This window comes from Ovis aries, chromosome 21, assembly GCF_016772045.2.
Source record: "Ovis aries strain OAR_USU_Benz2616 breed Rambouillet chromosome 21, ARS-UI_Ramb_v3.0, whole genome shotgun sequence".
In the NCBI taxonomy this organism is placed as follows: domain Eukaryota; kingdom Metazoa; phylum Chordata; class Mammalia; order Artiodactyla; family Bovidae; genus Ovis; species Ovis aries.
Genome location: NC_056074.1, coordinates 19,646,857 through 19,674,517, shown reverse-complemented (window position 1 = coordinate 19,674,517; position 27,661 = coordinate 19,646,857). Strand labels below are relative to the sequence as shown.

At 35.3% G+C, this 27,661-nt stretch overlaps 1 protein-coding gene across 5 annotated transcripts in view; it reads left to right on the top strand.

Moving 5' to 3' along the window:
- GAS2 (growth arrest specific 2) overlaps nt 1-27,661 on the top strand; it is a 139,473-nt gene that overhangs the window by 29,952 nt on the left and 81,860 nt on the right. For all 5 annotated transcript variants that reach the window (XM_042237625.2, XM_027963089.3, XM_060404227.1 and 2 more), the window contains exons 4-5: nt 13,670-13,811; nt 26,370-26,433. In XM_042237625.2, coding sequence (XP_042093559.1) covers nt 13,670-13,811; nt 26,370-26,433 — 206 coding nt within the window. The remainder of the gene's footprint in view (nt 1-13,669; nt 13,812-26,369; nt 26,434-27,661) is intronic.

Sequence of the window (27,661 nt, the reverse complement as noted above, 5' to 3'; positions counted from 1 at the left end):
CAGGTGAATTTGCCAAGTTTCAGAGCTTACAAGTTTATGTGGATCTGCTGATAAAGGCCTCTCCTTCAAATCTTTTTGGAAAACTGTTTTAAAAGCTCCAAGTGTAAGACAGTATTTAGTAATGTGAATGAGGGTTGCATTAAAGATATGTGAAGCAGAAGACAAAAAATAAAGCATGTTGAATTGAAATCCCAGAAAACGTGAAAAAAAATTAAAACAAACCCTGGATTAGAAGAAGGAAGCTCACACACACACACACACACACACACACAAGCATAGACATACACATTTTTTCATCTGCATCAGAGCACCAACAGAATGTTGCCCCCTGAGCATAGAAGCAAACCTGATCAAATTTTTCCATGATGATATCATCTCTTCCACTTACATGCTCACATCCTGCATTTTAACCGCATTCAGGCACATGGGCAAGACAAAATTGTAAAAAATAATGTAACTGGGGAACTATTTTCATGATATTTGATAGCACTCATTGTGGTCACTGCTGTTTCAAAGCACTGTGGATATAGAATATTGTGTCAAGAAAAGTCACTCTCACCATATGGAAAGTAGAAAATCAATTAATTTAAAATGAGCTGTTACTAAATGCTTTGGAGAAATTCAGGTCATTTAACAAATCAATAATGATTATGCATGCCATTTATTAATGGAGAACATACCCAGATTCTATAATAAGAACATTTTTAAGTGGCTGAAAATCATGGGAAAAGGGTTTCTTTTTAATTTAAACACGTCTGGAGATTGCTAGATGAGTTAAAATATAAGTACTCACCATATTGACGTGTGTGTGGTCCAAGAGAGGTGGTACTGGTACATTACAGGCTAATGGCATAATGTTTTTTAGATGAGGTAACTGAGTTTACAGTATATAAAGCTTTTCAAATGTATCTTAAGCTTTTAGCGGCAGACTACATGAATACCTTCTATTGTTTCACTTAGTAGTTTGAAAATGCATTACATATCATGCATGAAGCTGTCTAGTATGTGTTCAGTGTTTATATTACTTTGCTAGTCATGTCTAATTTCACACCAGCATAGGCTGCTTGTCCAATGAATAGCTTGCTAGTACCACTGCTCCATATAAGAAATAAGCAGCAATCTGTGTATATATTTATATATGTATAATTATATACATATAAACTATATTAAATTATAAAAGAGGAACAATACTGCATTTTGTCCCATGTTGTCATATTTACTTTATTGTTTAAAGACTGAGAAGTAAATGTCTGACCTTTTTTTCTCAGATTCAATGAATTCTCTGTGATAGGATAATGAAGCAAGCATTTGTTCAATTCTTACTCTGGGCCAAATAAGCTTTTTACATGGATTAAATCATCAGATAGTTTAAAACTTAAGTTACATCATTTCAACTCATAGCTCAAAATTCTCCAATGGCACATTGACATACGTGGAGTAAAAGCTGAAATATTGCTAACAGTCTATAAGGCACTATATGCTCTGATTCCCAGCTACCTACCTGGTATGATTCCCTATGACTTTCCCCTCACCCAACTTTTCTGCAGCCGTGCGAGCTTCCTTGCTGTCCTCTGAACCCAATAAGCAGGTTCCACCCATCACAGGGCCTTTGCACTTACTTTTCTGTCTTCTTAGGGTTGTCTTTCTTCACATGTGTGTATGACTCACCCCTCACTCCCTTCACATCTCTGTTCAGATGTCATCTCTTGGCTGACACCTAACCACTCTATATAAAGTACCTTTTAAGGTTGCGCTTCTAGATTTTTCAACAAATAGTTATTGAATGGTAACTGTGTTCAAGATGTTCATAACTAAAAAGGAAAATAGTAAAGCATTACTCTCACCTCTCAAAGGGTTACAGTCCAGTTATGAAAATAAAATATGAATGTATAAAAATGCAGATATCAATGGTAAGTACTCAATAAATGGCATGTCTCAATGGTTCTCAAACTTTGTATCACCATAACATATATTGCATTGATGAAACTTTATCAATTGCTCAATAAACATTTATTGAGCAACCAAAATATGCAGGACAAGGTAACTTGTGGAGTGGCAGGGAAGGGAGAATAACTTTAAGCTAATAATTACGTCAGCAGTAAATTATAGCTTTGTTACATCTAAGTATGGGAGAGTCCAAGTTATATGAGCAAGTAAGAAGACCTAACTTAGTCTTGTAGAAATATTTATCTATTATTCTGTAATAGGAATGGGCATTAGTCAGGCAGAGAGGGAGTAGTGAATGTTTCAAGTAAAGAAAATAGCATATATAAAAGCTCTTGAATATCAAAGAATGACTTTGAGGAACTAAAGGTAAATGAATGTATGGATACTAGAATTTAATAGTAGAGCGTCAAGAGATGAGACCAGTGCTGTTTTGTTGGATGTTGTCCTCTATTTTAAGAACAAAACTATACCATTTCACACTGTTTTAAGCAGGAACATGATCACGTATTTAAAAAGATAACATTAGCAGTGTGAAGAATGGATTAGAAGAGGTGAAAATGGGACTGAGGACCCACTTAGAAAACTATTGGCCATTTAGCCTAGGATGGTAGCATAAACACTGGAAAGAAGTAGATGGTTTTGAGCTATACTTTTGGTGGGTTTGGCAGGATTTGGTGATGAATTAGATAGACTAGATAAGGGAGATTGGTTCAGGATCTCATAAATAAAGAAATGGATGACAGTGTTTTATTTTACAATTGAAAAGGCTGGGGAAGAGTTGAGTTGAGGGAAGATCATGGGTTTCTACATACTGTGCAAAATGCCCCCATTGGCACCCAGGAAGCACTGTGGGCTCTCTGCCATACCAATCCTTTAATTTCTGCTCAAGAAAAATATAAGCAAATGAGTAAGAGGGGGACTCTAGCATTAACCTTGAATATGCCTTAATTGCCATAGTCCTTAAAAGATATTCAGTTATAAACCGTTAGATCAGTAGTTTTTTTTTTTTTTTAATCACAAACATCTGTAGACTTTTAAATTGAAACACATCATTGTACACCAACATCTACTGATACAGATAGGAGATTCTATAGGGGTTCAGGTAACAAGTCAATTTGTCAGCGTGCTCAGGAAGTTTCTGTGGAAGCAGTGAAATTTGAATCTCCCAGACCTGGTATTAGTAGATGGACAGAGAGAAAAGGCAAATACAAAGTAACTTTGTGGTTAATGAACCAAATATTGAAGTTGGAAAGATATAAGCATATTCTAGGAGTAGTGAACACTTGATTGATGTGAAGAGTTCATGAAGAGAATTTGGCACATGGACTGATTAAGCTGATGAACCTCAAAGCTACAAGGCTTAAGCATTTGAATCATTTGCAGACAGTGAGCTGGAGACTGAAAGCATTAAACATCATATGATGATGATGTTCAGATTTTGTTAGAAGGATTGGGGTTAAAGATAGGAAGAATGTTTTGTGAAGTTTCTGCCTTTGTTCATGCATAAAATGCTAAAGTATTTAGAGCAAGAGTGTCAATACTACATTGCACAGAGCAAGATATTTGAATACATATTTATTAGAAAATGGCAGTGAGCTGGACTACTTATTGGCCACAATAAGAAGGGATTAGGGATGAATCAAAGCAAAACTATGGTTTTTGAGGTTTGAAAAACTACGATGATGTGGGGACAAAACTAACAGAATGAAGTTCTGTTTGGGAGAGAAATATAATAATTTGATAGTTATCCTGGATGGCAAGATATATAAGTGGAAATGAGGAATATTTTTGAGACCATGTCTATATGTTTTAGTGATCATTAAAACCCCCAACAGTTCGCTGAAGCCACAGGCTGAATTTTATAGCATTTTTTAAAAAGGTTCCCTTTGTTTCAGTTTTCTAACAAGCATTTATTTATATCTTACTACATGTCAGGCATTTTAAGACTTTTCATGTAAACTCATAAACATCCATCACAGCAACCCTATAATGTAGACACTATTATTAATGCCATTTCACATAAAGTGAAGTTGGTTTGCATACCTGAAGTTACATAAGTAGTAAATCAAGACTCCAGATTCAAATCCAGGCAGCCTAGCTCCAAAGTTTGTGCTTGTAACCATTCCATTCTGTTGCCTTTTGCTGGGCAAATGCTTTGGCTATACTCAGACTCGTATTTATCCAATAAATTTTCCATAAGCATTATTTGATAGATGCTTGAACTGTGGTGTTGGAGAAGACTCTTGAGAGTCCCTTGGACTGCAAGGAGATCCAACCAGTCCATTCTGGAGATCAGCCCTAGGATTTCTTTGGAGGGAATGATGCTGAAGCTGAAACTCCAATACTTTGGCCACCTCATGCAAAGAGTTGAGTCATTGGAAAAGACTCTGATGCTGGGAGGGACTGGGGGCAGGAGGAGAAGGGGATAACCGAGGATGAGATGGCTGGATGGCATCACTGACTCGATGGATGCTAGTCTGAGTGAACTCTGGGAGTTGGTGATGGACAGGGAAACCTGGTGTGCTGCGATTCATGGGGTCACAAAGAGTCGGACACGACTGAGCGACTGAACTGAACTGAACTGAAGATAAGATGGTGAACAAGAGTGTACACTGTTCCCTTCCTCCTGGACTAAACCATCTAGTGGGAGACAGTTGCTTATCAGTTAATCTCTCATGGAGATATGGCAACAAGAGCACTTGAACATTGTAGATTTTAAGAAATTACAAAGTGGAATTGAGGGGTGGTGTTTTGGAGTAAGTGATCCATCGTCTGGGATTGGGAGGTAATTGAACAGAGATGTAGAAAGGACAGAGAACAGTTCTATGCACGGGCTGTGTGGCTGGAGGGAGAATGGTGAGGATGGGAGGGTGGGAACCGAAGCCAGTGTGGCTATGGAAGAGTGAAGGACCACGGAGGCCACTATGTGCCCTGGAAGCCACTGGGAGTGGACGCCTAAGGGAGGCTACAGAGGCCACTGTGGGGGCCACTTTCCCATAGTGCGCCTATGGAAGTGAAGGGCCGTGGTCCTCAGGTCAGTAGGTAGAAGCCAGGCTAATACACACCATGGAAGCCACATTATAAGTGGCTCTCTGTCTTTATAAGCGGGCTTCCCTGGTGGCTCAGACAGTAAAGAATCTGCCTGCAATGCAGGAGACCTGGGTTCAGTTGCTGGATTGGGAAGATCCCCTGGAGAAGGAAATGGCAACCCATTCCAGTATTCTTGCCTGGAGAATTCCATGGAGAGGGGAGCCTTGTGGCCACAGTCCATGGGATCGCAAAAAGTCCCAAATGACTAAGCAACTAACACTTCTCTTCATGAATGTAAAATCTCAAACTTTTCCTATGTATTTGTGGGCTTATTTTATTAATTACAGATGTGGTGATGTAACTGTTTTTCAACTCTCATCAGGGTATTTCATGTAAATAGACTGAAAGTAGACATGTATTTGAAAAAAATAACGTTAATTGGAGATAAACTATGGTCTAGGATTGGTAGTAGGCATTTTCCAAAATACCTTGTTTAATTCTCATAAGAAGTTACAAATGATGAACCTGAGGTTCCAAAGGTTAAATAGATTAAACAAGCATTCTTGATCATCATCTTATTGCTGGTGATTTGCAGCCTTAAAACTTTCCTCTTTGAATTACTAAAAGTTTAAATCCCAGTGTTCCAAATTTACTGAGCATCTATGGAGATACCATTATGGGCATTTATAATGCCCCAACTCTGCAGTCCCATAAATTATTTTTAAAAAGTTGCTCAAAAAGTGTTTCAAAATCAGCACTAAAATAAAGAATTTCCTGGAATCCATCCATAAGGCAATCTTTGGACTTTTGAAAATGCCTTTCTTTATTGGATATCATATGGATGGATACTAAAAAGGAGTTTTCACCAAAGTATTAGAACCCTGTGAACTTGAAATCTGCTGCCAATAGTCATACATTATCATACCTTAGAATGTACAAAATGTTGTTGGAAAGGAAAAATTTAAGATGCATTTTAAAATAATTTTCCTGTCTATTTCCTTAAGGTAATTTCTTGATTGTAGCAAGGACACAGAAAACTGACATACACTCTCAAAAACATTTTTTGAAATATCATCAATTTGTTTGAGTTTCTATAAGTAATACTTAACAATTACTGTTCATTTTGTTGAGACTCTGAGGGCCTGTCACACCTGACAGTCTAACACCTGTCAGTCTAACAGTCCTTTCTTTAAGAAATCTTTCATATTCAGAGAATGTTTCTCTTCCTTCCATTCAGATCTCACTCTTTCAGTCTGAATACTATAGCTCTGATTTAGAGGTGTTCCAAGATGGAAGTGGCAAAAGAAAAGTCACTGTTTTTTACTTCTGTGGAAAAAAAAAAAATGAAAGTGTTAGTCGCTCAGCTGTGTCTGACTCTTTGTGACCCCATGGACTACAGCCCACCAGGCTCCTCTGTCCATAGAATTCTCCAGATAAAAATACTGGAGTGGGTATCCATTCCCTTCCTCGGGGGATCTTCCTGACCCAGAGATAGAACCCAGGTCTCCTGCTTTGCAGGCAGATGTGTTATGGTCTTAACCATCAGGGAAGCCCAAACTTCTGTAGAATTGTCTAAAAAACCTTTTTTTATTCCTTCCTTCCACCTTTGACAACAAAAGACTTAGTTAATTTTCCAAATAATTAATATTTGGAAAATTTGCATATAATTGATTTAGTACTTCTTAGTTTAAAATGTTATTTATTTCTTTATTTTTAAATTATTCCGCACTATGAACACAAGAGATTTTAAACTGGAAACCACATATATTTGCCTATAGATCTGATTGTTTAAATCGAAGTATTTTCATATTAAACTAGCCAGATTTCCAAAGTATTCTGAAAAAATTGGAAGATCTAACAAGAAATTGTGACTGCATTTCTTTGTGGAAGCAATGAGTTAGAACTAAATAAATATGGCTGCCCCTCCTGAACATAGCAGGAGCTCTTTAGTTTTCCACAGTCTTCACTACTTCTAGTCCCTTAGAGCTAGCCACTTCATTGTGTTATTTAATCTGCCTGATTTCTTCCGGGCCTTTGAGTTTATAATTTGCGGTTGAGATTACAATATTAGCAATTCTTGTTAGACATAAAATACCCTTGTGATCCTGGGCTAATTAACTTTCTGGTCTCATTTTCTCCTCACATGCATTCTATACTCATGATAACACCCATGTCTCTGTCAGATTTTCACTTTATGGAATGTATTGCTCTTTGTTCTTTAGGTTTGGTAAGAACTTAAATCCTTCAATTTTGTAAAATGTTGCTCCTTTGTGAGACTTTTTTAAAATGATGTCTGATCGTCTCCCCAAAGTTAAAGACACATCCTAACATTTTCTAGAGAACCAAATTTAAGCTTCTGTTCAAATACTTAAGCTTCTGTTATATTTCTTACCATATAATACCATGATTTTAAGCCTGTTCTCAAAGAAACAGAGTCTCCAGAAATGAACCTTGGCCTTGTCTGCCTCCAGTACCTAATGTTAGAACTGGAGTAGAGTTGTGATTTAATAATGATTGGTTGAATTGAATCATATTAAATTTCTATTTAAAATTTTTAGAGAGCCTTACCAATTAACTGAATTTTCAAGTGTAGGACTAGACTTCAGGAATTTTAAAACTAATCTCTGTCTAGTCATATGTAAAGCATTAGTTGGGAGAACAGAAGCTTTTTATAGTAACATGCCATTTAGATAATGATTCCCATGTGGATGTATATGTAAAATTAGGCACAATGCAAATAAAAATGGAAAGAATCCATTTCTTGTTGAATTTCCTATATTTTCTCCACTGTAAAGCATCTGGTGCTTCTTAAATAACTATCAATTACATAATAAGGTTTTCATAGAATTTAATTTTTAGAATAGCTTTAGATTCATAGCAAAATTGAGCAAAAATTATAGAAGAACGGTACATTTGTTGTAATCAATGAATCCACATTGATGTGTCATTTGCCACCCAAAGTCCATTGTAACATTTAGGTTCACTCTTGGTATTGTACATTCTATGGGGTCTGACAAACTTATAATGACATATATATATGCCATTATAGTATCATTCATAATGGTTTCACTGCCCTAAAAACCCAGCGTGATGAATCTCATGATGAATCACTTGATCCTACCTCCCTCCTTTTAAACTCCTAATTATTTTACGTCTCTAGAGTGAACGTCTCTCAGTCTTGTCTGACTCTTTGCAACCTCGTGGACTATACAATCCATGGAATTCGCTAGGCCAGAATACTGGAGTGGGTAACCTATCCCTTCCCCAGCGGATCTTCCTAACCCAGGAATTGAACCCGGGTCTCCTGCATGGCAGGAGGATTCTTTACCAACTGAGCTTTCAGGGAAACCCGATGGTAACAAGGGTAAAACTGCCTCTATAGTTTTACCTTTCTCACAATGTCATATAGTTGGAATTATACAATATGAAATCTTTTTAGATTGGCTTCTTTTACTTAGTAATATACATTTAATGTTCCACTGTGTATTTTCATAGTTTTTTTTTTTTAAGCACTGAATATTATTCTATTTTCTGCATATGTAGCAGTTTATTTCTCCACCTACTGAGGATATCTTGATTGCTTCCAAGTTTTGGCAATTATGAATAAAGCTGCTGTAAATATATGTGTGCAGGTTATAATGTGGACATAAGTTTTCAATTAATTAGCATCTTAACATTTTATTGTCCATCTCATCTTTTAAACCTGAATTTTGAGCACTAGACCTTCATTTCCAGTATCATTTTATGTTATACCAGAAATAATTTCAAAGAGTTCAAAATACTTAACATCTTCTTCTAGCTTTTAATTTAAATAATTTCTTTATGATTTTACAGGGTATACCAGGGGTACTTTACCGGGTGTACCAACTGGCTCAGATGGTAACAAATCCACTTGCAATGCAGGAGATCTGGGATCAATCTCTAGTCTGGGAAGATCCCTGGAGAAGGGAATGGCAACCCACTCCAGTATTCTTGCCTGGAGAATCCCATAGACAGAGGAGCCTGGTGGGCTACAGTCCACGGGGTCGCAAAGAGCTGGAAACGATTGAGTGACTCACAGTTTCACTTTCACCAGAATTTTACTGAGAAAGCTTATTTAATTATATTTTTTAATTTAAGTAAATATTCTTATATTGTTACAGCATGAAATTTATACCAAATTTTACTGTGGGACCCATTCTCTAGAATGAAATGTATCTTGAAGAGAGAAAGAATAGGAAAGATTGATTTTGAATTCAATGCCAGTAAGTTCAGTTGCTATTGTCCTAAATCATAGCTCACTCTGAGGCATGAAGTCTATTGCAGAGTCCCCAGAAGGTGACGGTACTAGAAATAATTTTTCCCATTTTTAATTTCAGTAATTTGGTCTTGAAGAATATATTTTCATCCTTTCTAAAGCCACTGGGTAGTTATCTTCATATACCTTGGTACTGTGAATGTTCAATGAAATAATTTTATTGAGAGTTTTTTTTTTCAATAAAATATATGGCAAAACTAAAAGGAGCAAGGGGATACAGTGGAAACTTTGATTCCATCATGGAAGGAGTGACTTTATTGCCTGCATATTTGAAAGTACATTCTATATACCCTTTGGAAAAGGAAAGATATTAGTTCTTGGCAATTTCCATTTCTTTTTTTATATATCTCTTCTGTTTTATATCTAAAATGTCTACTTGATGTAATCAAGGGGAATATTTTGTCTCAAACTTTTGTGAAAAATGGATTATTTAAACTACTAGTAAAGTTAAAAAAATAAACTACTAGTATTAAATTTTCAGTTCACTGTCTATGGAGAACTACAGATACCATTCTCTCCATTTTTTCTAGGTTTAATAGGTGAAAGAAAATACATAATTCTTTATTTTAATGTTACCTGGCTAAAACCTTGGGAAATAAATCAAGTGCTGAAATATATTAAATTCCAGGCAATTGTGAGCTTTCATGGAACAGTTAGACGTGTATGGGTATAAGAGGCTGAATGATTTGATTTCAACTATGTATGAGCTCAGTTTTTCCAGCTTGGAAATTGGAGATACTATTATATACCTAATTGATGACATTACTTTTTGAGAATTAAAAAGGATAATCTGTATGAAAGTATAGGTTTTGTGTGCCTAGAGCATGGAGGCACTCACAATGCTAATTTGTTCCTTCCCCACCTACCGTGTGTTTCAGAAAACAAAAGTCAGGACTGCTTATGTATGAAGCACTGTATCTGGCTCTGTGGCAGTAAAATGATGAATATCCTGGTTCTGTAGGTGTAAATTATCACCCGTGGTGGATTCATGTCAATGTATGGCAAAACCAATACAGCATTGTACAGTAAAATAAAATTAAAAAAAAAATGGGAAGAGCAAAAAATAAAAATATTCTAAATATAATTAATCACTATTGCCCTTCTGAAGCTGTAACATCCACAGTGTGGTAAGTAGGGCAGGCACATGTTGTACTCTGTAGCACATAAGTAAACTCTTTCCAAATGATGAACATGGTGTATATCTCAGTAACTGTATCCAGGGGAACTGCTGGATTTGAGGGGACTTGAAAAAAACGGGGACAATATTAGTTAGAGGGAAAGTAATCAAGCGGTCAAATATTGGACTTTCTAAACCTCCAAATAATGGCTTTATTTTTCCTATTATGAATTCTCTAATATGATAGTCACAAGCCACATGTGGCTATTTAAGTATCAATTGATTAAAGAGAAATAAAATTTAGAAATTAGTCTCAGTTACAATCACCGCAGCTCAAGTGCTCAATGACCACATGCCACTAGTAATTACTAGTGACTATCACAATGGGTAGCACAGATATAGATCATTTCTACCAATATTATCACAGAAAGTTTTACTGGAAAACTATTTAAAAGATGAAATTCAAGTTTAGGGGAATGATACAAATAAATTGTTTGCCGATCTTTTCCTGAGTTCTTATACCTATAGTAGAAAAAAATCAAATGTTTGTAAGAAAATATGAGAGAAGGAAGTCATAGGCAATTCAATATATTTTCCCTTTCATTGATGGCAGTGATAATAACCTTTATTGAACACGTATCACTTCACTTGAATTATATTATTTAATTTGCGCTCACACACACATAGTCAATGAAGTACACTTTCCCCCCATACATGTTGAATAGAAGAGGAGACTGAGGAACAGAAACATTAAGTAATCTGTCAAAAACTATTGTAGCAAGAAAATGACACAACTGGGTTTGAACTCAGGTAATTGGACTCCCACCCCCTAGCAGATGATTCACTTAAGAGGTAAAACCAATACAATATTGTAAAATAATTAGCCTCCAATTAAAATAAATAAATTGATACTAAAAAAGAAAGAGGTAATGGATTGAATCAAAAGACTTTAGAAGTGAATTTAATCAGAAAATATTGATAAAATGTAAAAGTCACTCAAAATCTTACTACATATTTTGGAATTATGTAAGATGTAAATGATCCTCTACGCATCAATCACCTTCCTCAAAGGTAATAACTATTAATTTGATGGATATCCTACTTGAATTTTCCATAAATTAATGTTATATAAATAAATACAATGTTCATGTTTATAAACCAACATATTTATATGCAATTTAATGGCATATATGGCCATCTATACTGTGTATGTATGTGTATACACACACATCATAAAATGAAATTGTGGGGAACATATGTGTTTGTTTATTATCTGCCTAAGAGTATGTACTGAAAGTCTTATGGTTCAACACATACATTCATCTTATTTTTAAAAAATTATCGTACAGAGTTCCATTGTATTTGTATATTATGTACTATTCAACCATTGCTTTCTTGACACACTCTTATGTCTATTTTTTCTATTCAATCAGCATTGCAACAAATATACTTGTTCATATATTTTAAAGTACTATTATATTTGCAAGATATAGTACAAATATAAAATACTATTATATTTGTAAGATATAGTCTTAGGAGTAAATTGCTAGATTTAAGGATGTATGTATTTTAGTTTTAATAAATATAGATAATTGATGTTCATGAATATTTTATAAAGGTGATATTATACCATGCAATTTTTTATTGCTTTTATAATTCATACAGGAAAACATTTCTTTGAAAGCCACTATTTAACCAAATTGATTAAGGGGTATTATTATATGCGGGCTTCCCAGGTAGCTTAGTGGTAAAGAATCTGCCTGCCAGTGTAGGAGATGCAGGAGAGATGGGTTCAATCCTTGGGTCGAGAAGTCATTTCCTGAAGTAGGCTCCAGTATTCTTGCCTGGAAAATCCCATGGACAGAGGCGCCTGGAGGGCTACAGTCCATGGGGTTGCAAAGAGTCAGACACAACTGAACAATGGAGCATGCATGCACATTGTTATATGTATCTATATAAATATATGTATATTCATGCAAAAAATTTTTTATGTCTAAGCCTAAAACGAACTTAGCCACAAAGAGATGGATCTTGGATATGAGACAGACACACTCTTTGAGTGACTTAGTAACTGAATATATTAGTTATGTAACTGTAACATCATTGGACAGGAAAAACCCAGTAATAGTTTGATATCTGCAGGCTTCACCAATACACAAAGACCACATTTCATTTTTCATAACCATCTTTGTAAATGACCTCAACAGTCAACATTTTGTTTATATTTTTTGTTCACAGAGAATAGAAGGAATAATCCTATATACAAATTTAAATCATAAAATGCCTCTCCCTTGATCTTTTTTGCTTTCAGAGGCAAAGCTCTGTCTAGCCCAAATCGTCAAATACTTGGCTCAGGCTTTCACGTCATGTAGAATCAAACTCTGACTTCATGGAATGCCACGAAAACTAGTTATATTCTATTAAAGGAACAAAAACTACCTCATGCAATTCTTTATAACATTTGGTACGGTAAGGGAGCTTTCTAGGGCTAAAAGTTTTGAGGTTAATAATAGAAAAATCTGTCCAGGTTCACACGCTCCCTTATCTTAAGCATTTTCTTATCCTGGAAGAGAAATGATGCAGAATGTAAATATGTTTCAAGTTCAGAGAGCAGAAATCCAGCCAGAATTATTTTTGTATTACATAATAGAGCAATGATCTGTGATTTAAAAGGAAATAGTCTGAAAGAATGAAGGTAGAATGTTATTGTTGAAAAATAAAAATTTTTAATATTTCCTTTTCTTGGTATTGGTGATAGAGTCCTCTGGATGTTAGATAATTCTGTTGCTCTCTTTGGGCTTTATAATTCTTGTGTAATTCTTATTGTGTGTCTGTGTATGCAAATAAGAATGGAGGTGTGTATGTTACATTTTATCTATATTCATATTCATATTTGTGTTTCTTCTTTCACAAATGAGAAATACATTTATACATATTTTATGAGAAATACTGACAGAATACACAGATGAAAGAGAAGCCCCTTCCCCTCCCCATCAAAACAGTAGAAGAGAAAGAGAGTGGCAGTCTGAGCCAGGGAAAGGGTTTATGTACATTTACTTCTAGATATTAAAAAGGCAAGTTTATGTTTACAGGCATAGGTTTTCATACTCTCTTGATTACCAACTAAGTTTCATTTGTGTTTCATATCCTTTCCTATAGCTATTCACAAATCTATTTGCTGCTGTGAGGTCATACCAAAGCATTTTATTGAAAACATAAATGTGTCACTGTGATGACTGCCAGATATTCCACCAGAGTGAGATTTCTTTGTTTTTCAGAATCTACCCTTGAAGAAGATTCCATGCAAAGCCAGTGCACCCTCAGGCTCCTTTTTTGCCAGAGACAATACAGCAAATTTCTTATCCTGGTGCCGAGATTTAGGAGTAGATGAAACATGTCTATTTGAATCGGAAGGTTTGGGTATGTATATTTCCTTTAGAATTTTAGTTGATATGATATTAAAATTATTGTTTGTCAGTATAACTCTCAAAATTAACTTCTTTGTGTGACTCATTTCAGTTTTTTAACTTAAATGTAGTTTGTTGTAAACTTGTGGAGTTTTTGTAAACTTGCAGAGTTTTTGTAAACTTGCGTTTTTGAAGGTAGAAAAATTCACCCTCTTACTCTTGGTCACCTTGTGTATAAACTAATAGGAACATAAGTAGCAGAATTCTTTCCTGGCTAAAAATAAGCATATACAATGCAAAATAGGGGGATTCTTGGAAAAAATAGGGTTAAATTTTACCACCAGGCTCTTACCTGGAATAGAAGAATAGCTACATGTATTCCAGCCATCCATCATGAGCACTTTTGTCTTTTCACCTCTAAAAAATTATGAAAACACTATCGCGTATAAGCACTTTGTTGAGACATAATTTAGGTAAGCTTATTTTTCGTTAGTGAAATTTGTTTTTTGCTAGTTAAAAATTAGGCAAACAAGCAAGAGGTTAGGGCAAATTGAAAATGATGGAATAAAAAGACAGGCGGGTCTCAAAGAGTCAGGCTCAAAGAGTCTTACCATATACCTTAGTGCTTAGCTTACCCAGATAATTCTGGGGTTTTTGTTTTGTTTTATGATTGAATTTTGGCAAATGCACTTCCAGACCACAGAGCCTGGTTTTGTATTTCCCTGGGAGAAAACATACATTGGACCATTTAGTGTTTTGACGTTACTTGGTACCCTTAAATGTTCAAATCTTTTCTATAAGATCTACCCCAGCGGTACTCTATAATGGAAAATATTGGAATTAAAGACCAGTTTTAGTAAGGTGGAACTAAGTGAAGAAAGGAGACATTTAGGGGGTGGGGGAAATGCTTTGGTTCTTTTGCCTGAGGCTTTAAAAATTAATTTGCAAAACCACGTAATACCAAATATTAACATCAAAGTAAGCTGAGCATCCTTCAGAGAGAACAAGTATACAAATTACCTTCCTAGCACTGAGAATATTATTTGCCTTGAAGCCTCACAAAACAGAATTCCTTCCCCTGCTGGACCTAGGAAACTGATGCTATGGCAGCTAAAGTCTTGCTCATTTTATGTGCTTAAGGAAATTTGTATTTGTATAAAGAGTTAATGTGGTACGGAAAAGACCGTCATCAAATTTCTGAGAAGTCTCTCAGCAGAGAAGAGAGTAACATGAACTTAGACTAGGAGAACATTCTATACCTGAAAGAAAAAATAAACCAGAATAATTGCACAGTAGCGTACTCTATACAACAGTGTGCCGAGTGAATGCCCGTTGTATGAATGGACTTTGAATGTTCTTACCATTTCCTCACATCAAAGTGAAAAAAAAAAAAAGGCAAAAACCTTGGTGGAAGATATATATGGATATAGTTCTTTTTCAAGGCTTTGGTAATTTTACAAATAGATTTTAACTTTCAGGTTTGTAGGTTTATGTGAGTAGAGGATTATAGGAAGGGAGTGAGGCAAAATTATTAGTGGGAAAAACCCATGAAAGAGCTATTAAATGTCTGTGGGTATACATACACACACATACACATAAACTTAAAAAAATCAATTTGTTTTGTGTATTTAAAATATACTTAGTATTTTAAAAAATGGAAAAGACTCTGATGCTGGGAGGGATTGGGGGCAGGAGGAGAAGGGGACGACCGAGGATGAGATGGCTGGATGGCATCACTGACTCAATGGACATGAGTCTGAGTGAACTCCAGGAGATGGTGATGGACAGGGAGGCCTGGCGTGCTGCGATTCATGGGGTCGCAAAGAGTAGGACACAACTGAGTCACTGAACTGAACTGAACTGAAGTGTAAAAGAAGTACACTTTTCAGGTGTGCACAAATAACATCATTATTTAAAATCCTGGAGTCCTTCCACATTGCCACATGGGGAAACTGATTTATTGTTTGTTCTTTTGTTCATTGCACAGGTTTCCATTCAAGAAATAATTTTTCAGTGACTTCTGTAGGCCAAATGGACTACTAGAAACTGTCAATATAAATATGGTCTTGTCTCACTTTTCTTACTATCCATAAGTATTTTTTTTGTTACTTGAAAAAGTAAAACTTTCAGCTGGACTCCGAGAAGCTTGGATGACTTTTTAAAACCCCACTTGGGTAATAAATAGTACATTTTATCTTGAAACAATAAAGCATAATTCAGTTTATATGATAATGGTCCTCATACATAAATACACACTGTGTAGCATATAAAATTATGTCAAGAAGAGTTTTTAAATGGTCGAGTTCTTCACCCTATTTGACTTTATAAAAAAGAAAACCCATGGTAATTTGCATGCAATAACTGTTAAGTATTTTGTTAAAATACCTTTGATTCTGCTTATCTTCTATAGTATAGCTTTGCTTATACCTTACAATTAAAATGTATTTATATAGCCAAGAAAGTTTAATAAAACCAACTTTTCAAGGCTATAAGATTTTAAAATAATTTTGAATCCTCTCAGTACCAAACTAGATCAGATAATTCGGCTTTCTAGTTTGTTTCTTAATGAAAAGGTAAATTTGAAATCTCTGCTGCTTAAAAATAGGACATGATGTATAATAGGTCCTGTGGAGACGGAAGAAAGGGGCCAATACGATAGTATCGACTTTAGGATTATTCAGAGAAAGGAAACAGCTGTGTCCATACATGTTCATGATAATCACAAGGAAGGACAATGAGAAATTCCATTTCCCCAAGTAGAACCCATTCTCCTTGGGTTTTTCTTATTATTCACTGTGGGTGAGGAAGTGATTGAGCCACGGCTGATGGCCTTGGAAGCTGCCCTTGCAGAACTGACTTTCTTGCAACGGTAACACTGTGTACTTTGCTTGATGTCTTTTCACACTTCACTTTTGAAAGGGAATTTAGGACAAGGGTTTCTTCTTTTTTCCCTACCTCAAGATTTCATTTCAGTAGCACACAAGATGAAGAGTAGCCTTTGTGTCCTAGTGTTTTGAACAGCAAATAAAATGAAAAGATGCCCTGATTAAGGGGAAAAAATCTGTTTGAATGAATGATAAAGTAGATCACTGTACTGAGTGTGTACCAAGAGGCTTCTGTCTTTAGCTGTTCAAAGGTCTTTGCCTGCATAAAGCTTTCTTATCTTTGTGGCAACTGATACGTTACCCTCTGTGGCAGTGCCTTTTTTTTTTTTTTTTTTTTGGTATGATTATTTGTGAGAGGATCTTAATTCATGACTCACTCTGTCTGTTCTCTTTCCGCGACAGCTAATGACAAGAAATCTCAGTGGGTGCGGAAAAATGCCAGGGATGAACTGGGGAGTATAGACAGCATCAGATTCCATATGCTTCTCATGCTTGTTGTTTTGATTCTTGGCAGATAACTCTCTAAGCCACATGCTGCAGTCACATACAGAGCATAACCTGCCGTTTATCTTCTAAGACATTCTTGAGAGAGCACTTTTCCTCTGTCAAATGTCAGTTCTTAGATTATGAGTTAACTAATATCCCAGAATAGTATTTCAGAAATGAGTCAATAGCAAAGTGGATACATGTCATTAAAAAACTTCTTCATAAAAGACTTATAAAAGCCCAAAAGAGAGATAAAAATGTTTGATGCCTTAGTGATAAGTCAAATGCAAATAAAAATTATGAAAAATTAGTGATGATTAAGAATTGTATATTTAATGTTGAGTATAGAGGAAAGTCAACACTAAATATTCAATTCTTAATCCTCACTAATTTTTCATAGATTGAATTTGCATTTGACTTATTACTAAGGTATCAAACATAGAGGAAGGTGGGATCTTCTATATATTGCTGAAAAATAATTGGAAATTTTTTGCCTTTTTTTTTGTCATCTTGGGCAATTTGACATTATGTATTAAAGACTTCAGAAGTGCTTATGTTCTTATATCAAGTTGTTCTACTTCTGAAAGTTTATTTGAGGGAAGTAGAAATAGGTAATACAATGTCTATTGAAACATATTTTTATGAGTTAAAAAAAATGAATGAAAAAAAAAAAAAAGAATGAACTGAAGATATTTGGTGGCACCTTAAACAAACTCTAGTCATTCATAGATACCAAGAAAAATAATATTCATAATATTTTGAGACTAATAATATGGGAAAATTATGATATAATATGAAATGAGGTCTCAGCATTTATATCTAATAAATAACAATAAAATGCTATATTCAGAATTTGAAAGTAAGACAAATAGTAATTAAACTGTAAGTAATATTTTCTTCTTCAATTTTCTATTAACACACTTTAGGCAATAAACAGGTATGGCATGTAGTCTGAAACATAAACAATTTTACTCATATTAAGATAATTGCAATCTTAATTGCAATCAAATTGCATAGAGAATTATTTATTGACATCAGTGAATTTTCTACATCAGTGTTTTACAAGGGCTGTTGTACATTAGGACCAGAAATATATGACTTATTCTCAATTTAAAAAAAAATTGTTAGGGGTCCTAAAATAGATGCTCTTGTATAATTTTTCTAAGATATTTTAAGTAGAAACTATTTTATTACACTAATGATATTCTTGCATGGAGGATTTGTTATTTGTAATTTACTTTAGCCCACTGATTAGAAATTGCTAAGTTAGCTTAATTTTTCACCCAGAGCTGTTTATTTTTCTTTACTTGATGTACATTCTGGTTGAGCTGGAAAGTTGAGAAAAATAAAAGGATGCGGGAGGGAATATTTGAAAAATGTGCAAATTCTGCTTGTTGTAATTGTGTCAATATCACTATGTTATTGGATAATTATAGGATTTGGAGGCCAGTGACTATGCTTCATCTATTTCTCTGAGAAAGAATCTACTCAGCAAGAAAAGGGTTTGCTATCTGCTGTGCTAGCATGCAAATGTGTGTGATTTGTTTTCATTTTTATCTTCTGTATTGATGTTTGCTGTGTGGCACTGTCCTTTTTCGATGCATGACTCTGAAGAATAGTTTTATACAATTCTTTGTTCTATTGAACACTGGTCAAGCACTGAACTGCCTACAGTAGCGGGTTTGATCCCACTACACAAAAGTGAAAAGGATTGTGTGCGAGTTTTTAAACATTAACATTTTCCATTTTGTACCAACTGCATCAGAAAAAGAATTTATGCCTGCCTGCCAGTGTTTGATAAATCATCCCATGTGGTTGTTGTTGCTGTTGTCTGTACTGAGGACTGAAAGAATATTTCTATAGAAAGAAACCTACTTTTATTAATATTAATGTAGGATAACAATTTAAGGATACCAGATCAACTCTGAGTTATTTATATTCACATTGTTTCTTCCCAGGAACAATTTATTTTAGACTTTGGGTTTTGTAACACCTATCCTTATAAAGTACTTTATCAGCATCTCAATTCTGAATTTGAGCTCAGAAACTTTTTCCAAATTTAGCCATTTGCCCCTATGTCAGCACAAATGTAGTATGGTATCTGAGTGAGAAAACTAAATATCTCCCAGGAGTAATAGGTATATCAAGGATTTGATGGAGTCAGGGTTGAATCAGGAAAGTGACAGCCTTCTAGCTTTTCCAGAATCAAATTTTCATTGTGCAACATTCAATAATAATGGCTATATGTTCAGTAATGATAATCAAGCAGTGCATATGTGCTGCCATCTCTAATCTCCCAACAACCACTAATTTTATAAATGGAAATGCTAGTTTAGGACCAAAAGAACTAAATACCTTGCCCAGTATTATACTGCTTCTCAGTGACACAGCTAGGATTTAAATTCAGCATTATTTTCCCCTGAATATCATGTCCCTCCTGTATTACAGAAAGTTACGTTTTATATGAGATAATTTCAGAAGTTCATATGATGATTTAAAGTAAAAGGAAAAATAAAGTATAAATGAAAGCAAAATTAGAAGAGACTCTTACTTGCTGCTCTGAGTGATAGTGACTTAACCCATTAATTTCACATCAAGTCTGGGTGTTGAGACAGAAAGGGGCACTCCTTGCTCTAGGACATTTTTTTGACTTGGTGGCAAAGGCAATTAACTACATTTTATTCTATACATCTTCCATTACTGATGAGATCATGAATGAATGCTCCCTTTTATGTGAATTATAGGGATGCTGTATCCTGTTTTCACTGTGAACAGTGATTCTGAGAAATCTGGATGCATAGACACTCAGCATTCATGAGTCCGTGGGGTTTATGCTTTGTTGCCTTTTCTTCTCTTTAGCCTCTCTCAGCTCAGTTTTTAAGGCACTTATGTTGTTAACTCTTCCTACATTTAAATGCAAAGATCTCTGTGGGTGAGTTACAGGGAGTGACATGACTTACAAGGGCCAGCCCTTCACTTTCTTGGCAGGCATCTATTCTACCTTATAGATCCTGGCAGACGATAGATGCCGTAATACCCATTAAGGGCTAATCCAATGCACAGATTATTTTCCCTCCATTCATCATCATCATCAGTGTCATCACTGTTATCCTAAACATTTCTAGAGCATGTTCCATGTATCAAATCACATTTAAATATTTTTAACCAGAATAGATATAGAATTATAACTGACATATATGGTAATAATCATAACATTGATTAGTGTAATGATTCTCAAACTTTACTGTACATATTCATCACCTGGAGAGCCTGTTTAAATTTAAATTTTCCTCAATAAGTCAGGGATGGGACCCAATAATTTGCATTTTTATCAAGCTCCCAGCTGATGCCAATGCTACTGGTCTGCAGATCATCACTTAAGTACAAAGGTGTAAAATTTGTTGAGTGCTTGCCATATACCAAATGTGCTTACCCATAAAATTACCTCATAAGAAAGAGTAAGCAGAAGTAAAGTTTTAGAGATGAGATTATGTAGCCTGGATTAGAACCCAATTCTTCTGATGTCTAGTTTACTGTGTCTTCTACTATGTCACTCTTTCTAAGTATGAGAACTTGTTTTCTTCTCTAGGACAGAGGGAAGCTATTAATTTACGATATTTTCACAATTTAATATTTACTCAAAAATATAATCTTTTCAAATTTCATCTTAAACATAAATCTGAAATATAGATTTTCTTCAAAACCAGCATGAATATTATTGCTTCTAATATATATTAAACCAATAGATAATGATATTTTCATGTTTTCATTTTCTGTCCATCTGTTAAAACTAAATACCTATATAGCTAAACTATACATTCATGGTTTAATGCATTTTATCCTTGCAGATTCTGTGACATTGAAACTCTACCCCTTGCTTTAGCGGAAGGTCTCATTTTCTATTCCTGGAGCCAGCAGCGTTCCATTTGACATTTGATGCCCATGAGATTTTTATAGAATCTAGGTTATAAGATTGAGTCTCTTGCCACATATTTTTGAATAGAGATTTATGTTACTTTTCCCAGAGGGGTTCTGCCTTATACATTTTTTCAAAATGGTTTTGATTATTTTAAAAGAAGCCTCCAGTGATAAAACCTTTTGCATAAAAATCACCAGTGACTAAGACCGCTTTTATTTGTTTTAAAGATAATTTATTCAGAGGAGCAAAGGCAATAGTGATCCTCTCTTCTCCTCATGAATGCATGGGTGCATGCTAAGTCGCTTCAGTCATGTCCAGCTCTTTGCGACCTCATGGACTGTAGCCCACCAGGCTCCTTTATCCATGTGATTCTCCAGTCAAGAATACTGGAGTGGGTTCCCTTTAGAGTCGGTTTCCAGGGGAATTTTCCCAACCCAGGGATCGAACTCATGTCTCCTGAGCCTCCTGCATTGCAGGCAGATTCTTTACTGCTGAGCCACCAGGGAAGAACCCTTCTACTCAGAGCTCAAAGCAAAAGGCCATATTATTGATGTGGCAATAGAATGAAAACAATATTTCTTACCATAAGCCTCAGTATAGCTAGAAATCTGCTTATATTTTTGAAAAGACAAATCAATAAGCTATCAGAAATGAGTAGTACATGTGACAACATAAAGTCTGTAGTTCAAATGCAATATACTAAAAGTTTTCTTTCTAATCATCCAGATAAAGACATGCATCCATATATATATAATATATATAATCAGCTTAGGTAATTTATTGAAAATGGGCTTATCTAAATTATTTTATTCCTAGAAATGGGGGAAAATTGGTGGTAAGATGTTTAGTGTTTCAAAAAATGATATATTCTAATAAAATTGTTACTTAAGTTTTATACCCAGCAAAAATCCGTAATAATAATAGGATATATGCTTTATGTCTGTCTATATATGCCAGCCAAGTTGACCTACTTAAATTTAGATTTGATTAAACTTAGAATTAGCTACTGATGATACAATATGACAAAATATTCAAAATATACTCATTATAATACCTTTTAAATTATACAACTTAAATTATCAAAAGTGGGTTTTTTTTTCTTTTTTAAATTCTGAGGTTTCTTCTACTGCTCAGTAAGCTGGCTTTCACATAATAGGTGCACAGGAAAAGATGCTTATAGGAAAAATGTTATTAGTTATTAACATTAATATTAACTAAGCCAAATAAAGATAATCTTTAAGCTAATAATATACAACAAAAAGTAATAATAATGAAGAAGGAAAACTAACTTTGGGAAGTCTTTCCTATCTGCCAAGCACTGGCTAAGAATAACAATGAGTAACATTTTGTTTAACTCACACAAAAATATTGCAAGATACATACCATTTTTTTTCCCTCATAAAACTGACATTTTATGATCTCCCCAAATTAGGAACTAGTAAATTTTAGAGCTCACATGCAGAACCAGATTTCTGTGGCTCGAATCCCATGGCCACTATACCCTTTCCATCTGTTAATTTTAGTTTAGAGTGCAAAAACCAAACACAATCACTTCTTCGGTATAATGTAGGACAGGAGACCTGGGTTTGATCCCTGGGTTGGCAAGATCCCCTGGAGAAGGGAATGGCAACCCACTCCAATATTCTTGCCTGGAGAATCCCATGGACAGGGGGAGCCTGGCAGGCTACACCCCATAGGGTTGCAAAGAATCTGACATGACTGAAGTGCCTGAGCACGGCACATTGCACAGATAATACTTAAAGACTCTTGAATTTAATTTTATAGAATAAGGGAAGAGTGTTTGCTTTTATAATTGAATCACGTTAACATAATGTAAATTCTTGCATTTTCTAAAAATGCTAGGTAAGATTTTAGCCTTTATTCAGCTTAACTGTCACAACCACTATTATAACCACAGGATATGGTCATGATCCATGATGGTTATCAGCCTTGATATTTTGGGACATAGTGTTTACTGAGTAACTAATTACTCTGTTCTTGTTATTGTGCTAGGTTATCCCCTCTGCAGATTTAACTCATTCACTGCTTACTATTTTTCAAACATGATATTAATATTTGTGGCCATTATGAACCTGGCATGATAAGACAATATCATGGGTATGTTTTGAAGCAACTGCTTTATTAAAGATAACATTTCCAAGAAAACTGGGAAGTAAAACATCATCTATTATCATTTTCCTACGATATGGTGCTGAGTGAGACATTTGTTCTAAGTTTTATAAGCTGGTTATATTAAGGATATAAAAAGGAGAATCATGCAGTTACTTTTCAGTTTTCCAAATTGATCTTCTAATGAGTCCATGGTAGAACTGATATTTGAGTGTTGGCATGCAAAAGCCATTTTAAAGGGATAGCTGGATATGCAATAGCAATGCATGCTACATACCACATTGTCATATTACCCACATGATTTTTTTCTTCAGAATTAATTTTATTTTCCATAGAATATATCTCTGTTTATTTCCAATGCTTATAGAGTCCTCCAAACAAGCACAGTAATTTGGTTAAAGAATCATGATAGTTGGGTCAGGTGTTGCTTTATGTGATTGGTATTGACTGCTCATGGGCACAGTTTGGTCCATTCACTAATAATTTTCATATTTTGTCACTGTTTCCATCACAAAATCCACGAGATTATATCCAAGTCTCCTGAAGCTTTAACTACTTGCTTCACACAGTTCTCACTGAAGATGAGCGTGTTAGCAGGGCCTTAAACATCTTCCTCTCCTCAACTTTCATGTACTCCGTTTTCCGATTTGTTATTTTGTACCACTGACAGGGTGGCGGTGGCGGTGGTTTAGTCACTAAGTCATGTACGACTCTTGCGACCCCATGGACTGTAGCCTGCCGGGGTCCTCTATTCATGGGATTCTCCAGGCAAGAGTACTGGAGTGGGTTATCATTTCCTTCTCCAGGGAATCTTCCTGACCCAGGAATCGAACCCAAGTCTTCTGCATTGCAGGCAGATTCTTTACCAACTGAGCTACAAGGGAAGCCCACGGACAGGATAAAAAGTCCAAATCAGAAGAAACTGATGAACTAGACAGGAAGATTGATTTTCATTTATTTGCTTTTGTTTTGTGATGTTTGTTATTGTCCTCTGTTTGCAATTGATTTCCATGTGGTATTATAGTCCATATGTTTCATTGCACTGAAGTTGATTTAATATATCAAAAGTTGTGTCATTTAGCCAGAATCATCTAATGGTGCACTTGAAATTAGAGGTACTAAATATCTTTTTTTAAAGCCCCTTAGTTAAAAGTAATATTAGATTTCCCCAACCTGGGTTTTATGACAATTCACCAAGTGTTAGCTGAAGCTCAAATTTATATTATCAAGAATGGAATTATTCTGTAATTCAGATTTCCCGTAATCAGTTCTTTTTAATGAGTATTGCCGATGATATTAGAACTTATTTTAAAAGCTTTAAAGATTATATTTTATAGCAAGATAATAATTTTTGCTTGTTTAAAGCCCAGTAAAATCATATACTTTCACAATCTAAGTAAATGTATTTTTCTATTCACCACACAGCCCCAACAAATTCCATTCTGGTGTCAGTGGCAAATATTGCCATTGCCATAGCCTGTGGAGAGAAGAAATTAGATATTTAAGTTGGGGGGGGGGAGGGATGCGGATAGAAATAATGCTGGGAAATTAAATTATGATAAAATTCTGTATTTAAGAATTGAAGCAGGGTTTCCCTGGTGGCTCAATGGTGAAGAATCCACCTGCCAGTGCAGGAGACCTGGGTTTGATCCCTGATCTGGGAAGATCCCACGTGCTGTGAAGCAACTAGGCCTGTGTGCCAAAGCTACTGAGCCTGTGCTCTAGATCTCAGGAGCCACAACTACCGGGTCCAAAGGCCACAGCTACTGAAGTCTGTGCACTTGCTTAAAGCCCATGCTTTGCAACAAGAGCAGCCACTGCAATGAGAAGCCCATGCACGGCAACTGAAGAGTAGCCGCCACTTGCCATAGCTAGAGGAAAGCCTGCCCAGCAATGAAGACCCAGCACTGCCAAAAATAAATACAAGAATTGAAATAATATTGCTATTTATACTGAAGTTTGTCAGTAAGCTACTATTTTCTTTTATCAGTATATTGGGACCCAATGGACTGTAGCCCATCAGGCTCTTCTGCCCACGGAATTCTCCAGGCAGGAATACTGGAGTGGGTAGCCATTCCCTTCTCCAGAGGATCTTCCTGACCCAGAGATTGAACCTGGTTCTCCTGCATTGCAGGCAGACTCTTTACCATCCAAGCCACCAGGGAAGGCTCCCCCCAACCCACAGAAAAAGATGAAGCAATATTGCTATTTTTCCTAAAGTTTATCAATAAACTCATATTTTCTTTTATCAGGATGTTGTATCTATGTAAAGAGCATTCTCAATACAATCTTTTCCCCCTAATATCTATTGTCTTTATTAGGTACTGTATATAATAACATTAAAATTTTTTCCTAGTATTAGTTTAAAAAGAAAAAAAAAAAGTATGAGCAGCACATACTCCTCTGGTAGCCTCAGCAAATGCAAGTATGACTTGTTAACATTACTGAATGTGTCCAAAGAAACTGGTAAAGTAAATTTATTAAGTAATCAGATTATATTAGAAAACAAATATTATTGCAAAGAACCATCTTCTGATTTGCTAATTTTATGGCCAAAACTGACTGATGGTATATATTTGTACATATTCACAAAATTCAGTCAGTTGAAAGTGTTTCCTTTTAAAATATAATCAAAACAGGAGAAGATATCAAGATTCAGAGAGCTCACCTTACATTATTGTTTGGAGGATAACAAAGGGCTGTGATATGTAATTTTTAATCCTTATTCATTGCATTATTTCTGCTAAAATCACTGGTGAAGATAGAGTTAGGAGTTTTAAACAATCTTTGCTTCATAGTCTTCTGTTTGCTGTTTTTAAGTATTCATCAACTATTTATATCGGAATTATAACTACATGTGTTTTCAATATTTACATACAAATATTGACTAGTTGAAGAAAATATTTTCAGAGTGAGATTCTTGAGGCTCATGATTTTTGGTAGGGAAGCTGGGCAAAGAGTTTTGAAAACTGCTTTGGGACTTCAGTAGGTATAAGTATACTGTGGGACAGGATGGTTTCTGTGAATATCAGAATGAGAACTAGCTCACTTACTGGGACCCTGAGGGATGGGGGGATCAAGCATGTTCCCCGTTGAGCTGCTGTCCAATCCCTTCTATTGTAAAAGTGTCCACCTTCATCTTGTTTTTCAGTCCTCCACAAGCAACCCAGAGAAGTGTGTCTCTGTTTGCTAGAGCTTGGCCGGATTGCAGCCAGGTAGGTCAGACTACTGCTGCTATGTAAGATGTGGACCATCTCAGTATCCAAGCCACTCAGAAGCTTGCTGGTTTTTCATTGCTGATATTTAACTTAGGTGTTGAGGAGCAACTTCTTCAAAGATGATCAGTATGAACATCTCAAGAACAACTATTCAAACCAAAAATGGACTACCAATATTCACATCGTGACCTTATTGTCCAACTCACTATGTCTAAACATTTTCTAAATATCTTTTAAATGAATATGATTTCCCTGCAACTCTTTCTTGGGAGATTGGAGAGGATATTGTACGTGAAGTCGTATGTGACAATTACGCTTCCCTTAGTGGAAAGTTGATTGCCATTATTCTCTCTGTCTCCCAATTCCTTCACTGCTCTCTTCCTGTTTAGTCTTTAATAATTGTCAGACTCCTCTTTTCTTCCTTTTTCCTCACTTTCCCCATTTAGCAGCTGATCCCTCAGTTCTTTTTAGTTTCTACTCCTGAGTAGATGAATAGGTTTACAGTCATCTCCATATTTTGGTTGGAAAAAGGCATAGAATATAATTCTGCATATATAGAGACATCTTTGGAATATTCTTCTAGAAAAGAAAAACCAAAAGTACTTGTAGAAATCATAACCATAGCTAAATAATCAGGGGAAGGGACTTTATTAGCCCAGCTGTCTTGATTTGGTTTCCTTTCATCAAAAAAGGCTTCTGTCAGTTTTACAGAGCCCAAAGAATTATAAAAGAAGATATTTGAATAAATCTTGATGCAAGATAAAAGTTCAGAATTAATTAGGTGATGTTTTCTCATCCAGTCCAAGATATACTTGTAGTGTTGAGATAAGATGAATTAATAAGATAAAGTAAGAGCTTGCTCTCTGTGTTAATTCTCAAAGGGAAAGCTATACAGAAAATCACGGAAAATAAAATACAAGGTGTGTGTACATCAGGAAATTACAGCAATGGGCAGAAAACTTGCTGTCAATGAATAGCCCCTTTTTTTTTGATCCAACAGATCAATTGTAATCAGAAGTAATCCCACGTTCTTTAAAACATCATAGTCAACACAATCTTAACAAATTGTTCATAAGGTACGGATTTTACTTTGCCATAGTAATTGGATGAGAGAAAGATTATTTTTATTTAAAAGCAATTATATTAAATAGAAATGAGGCTCCACTCAACAAGAAGTAAAAAAATCAATTTGAGATACTTAGGGATGCCCCTGTTCCCTGCTGTA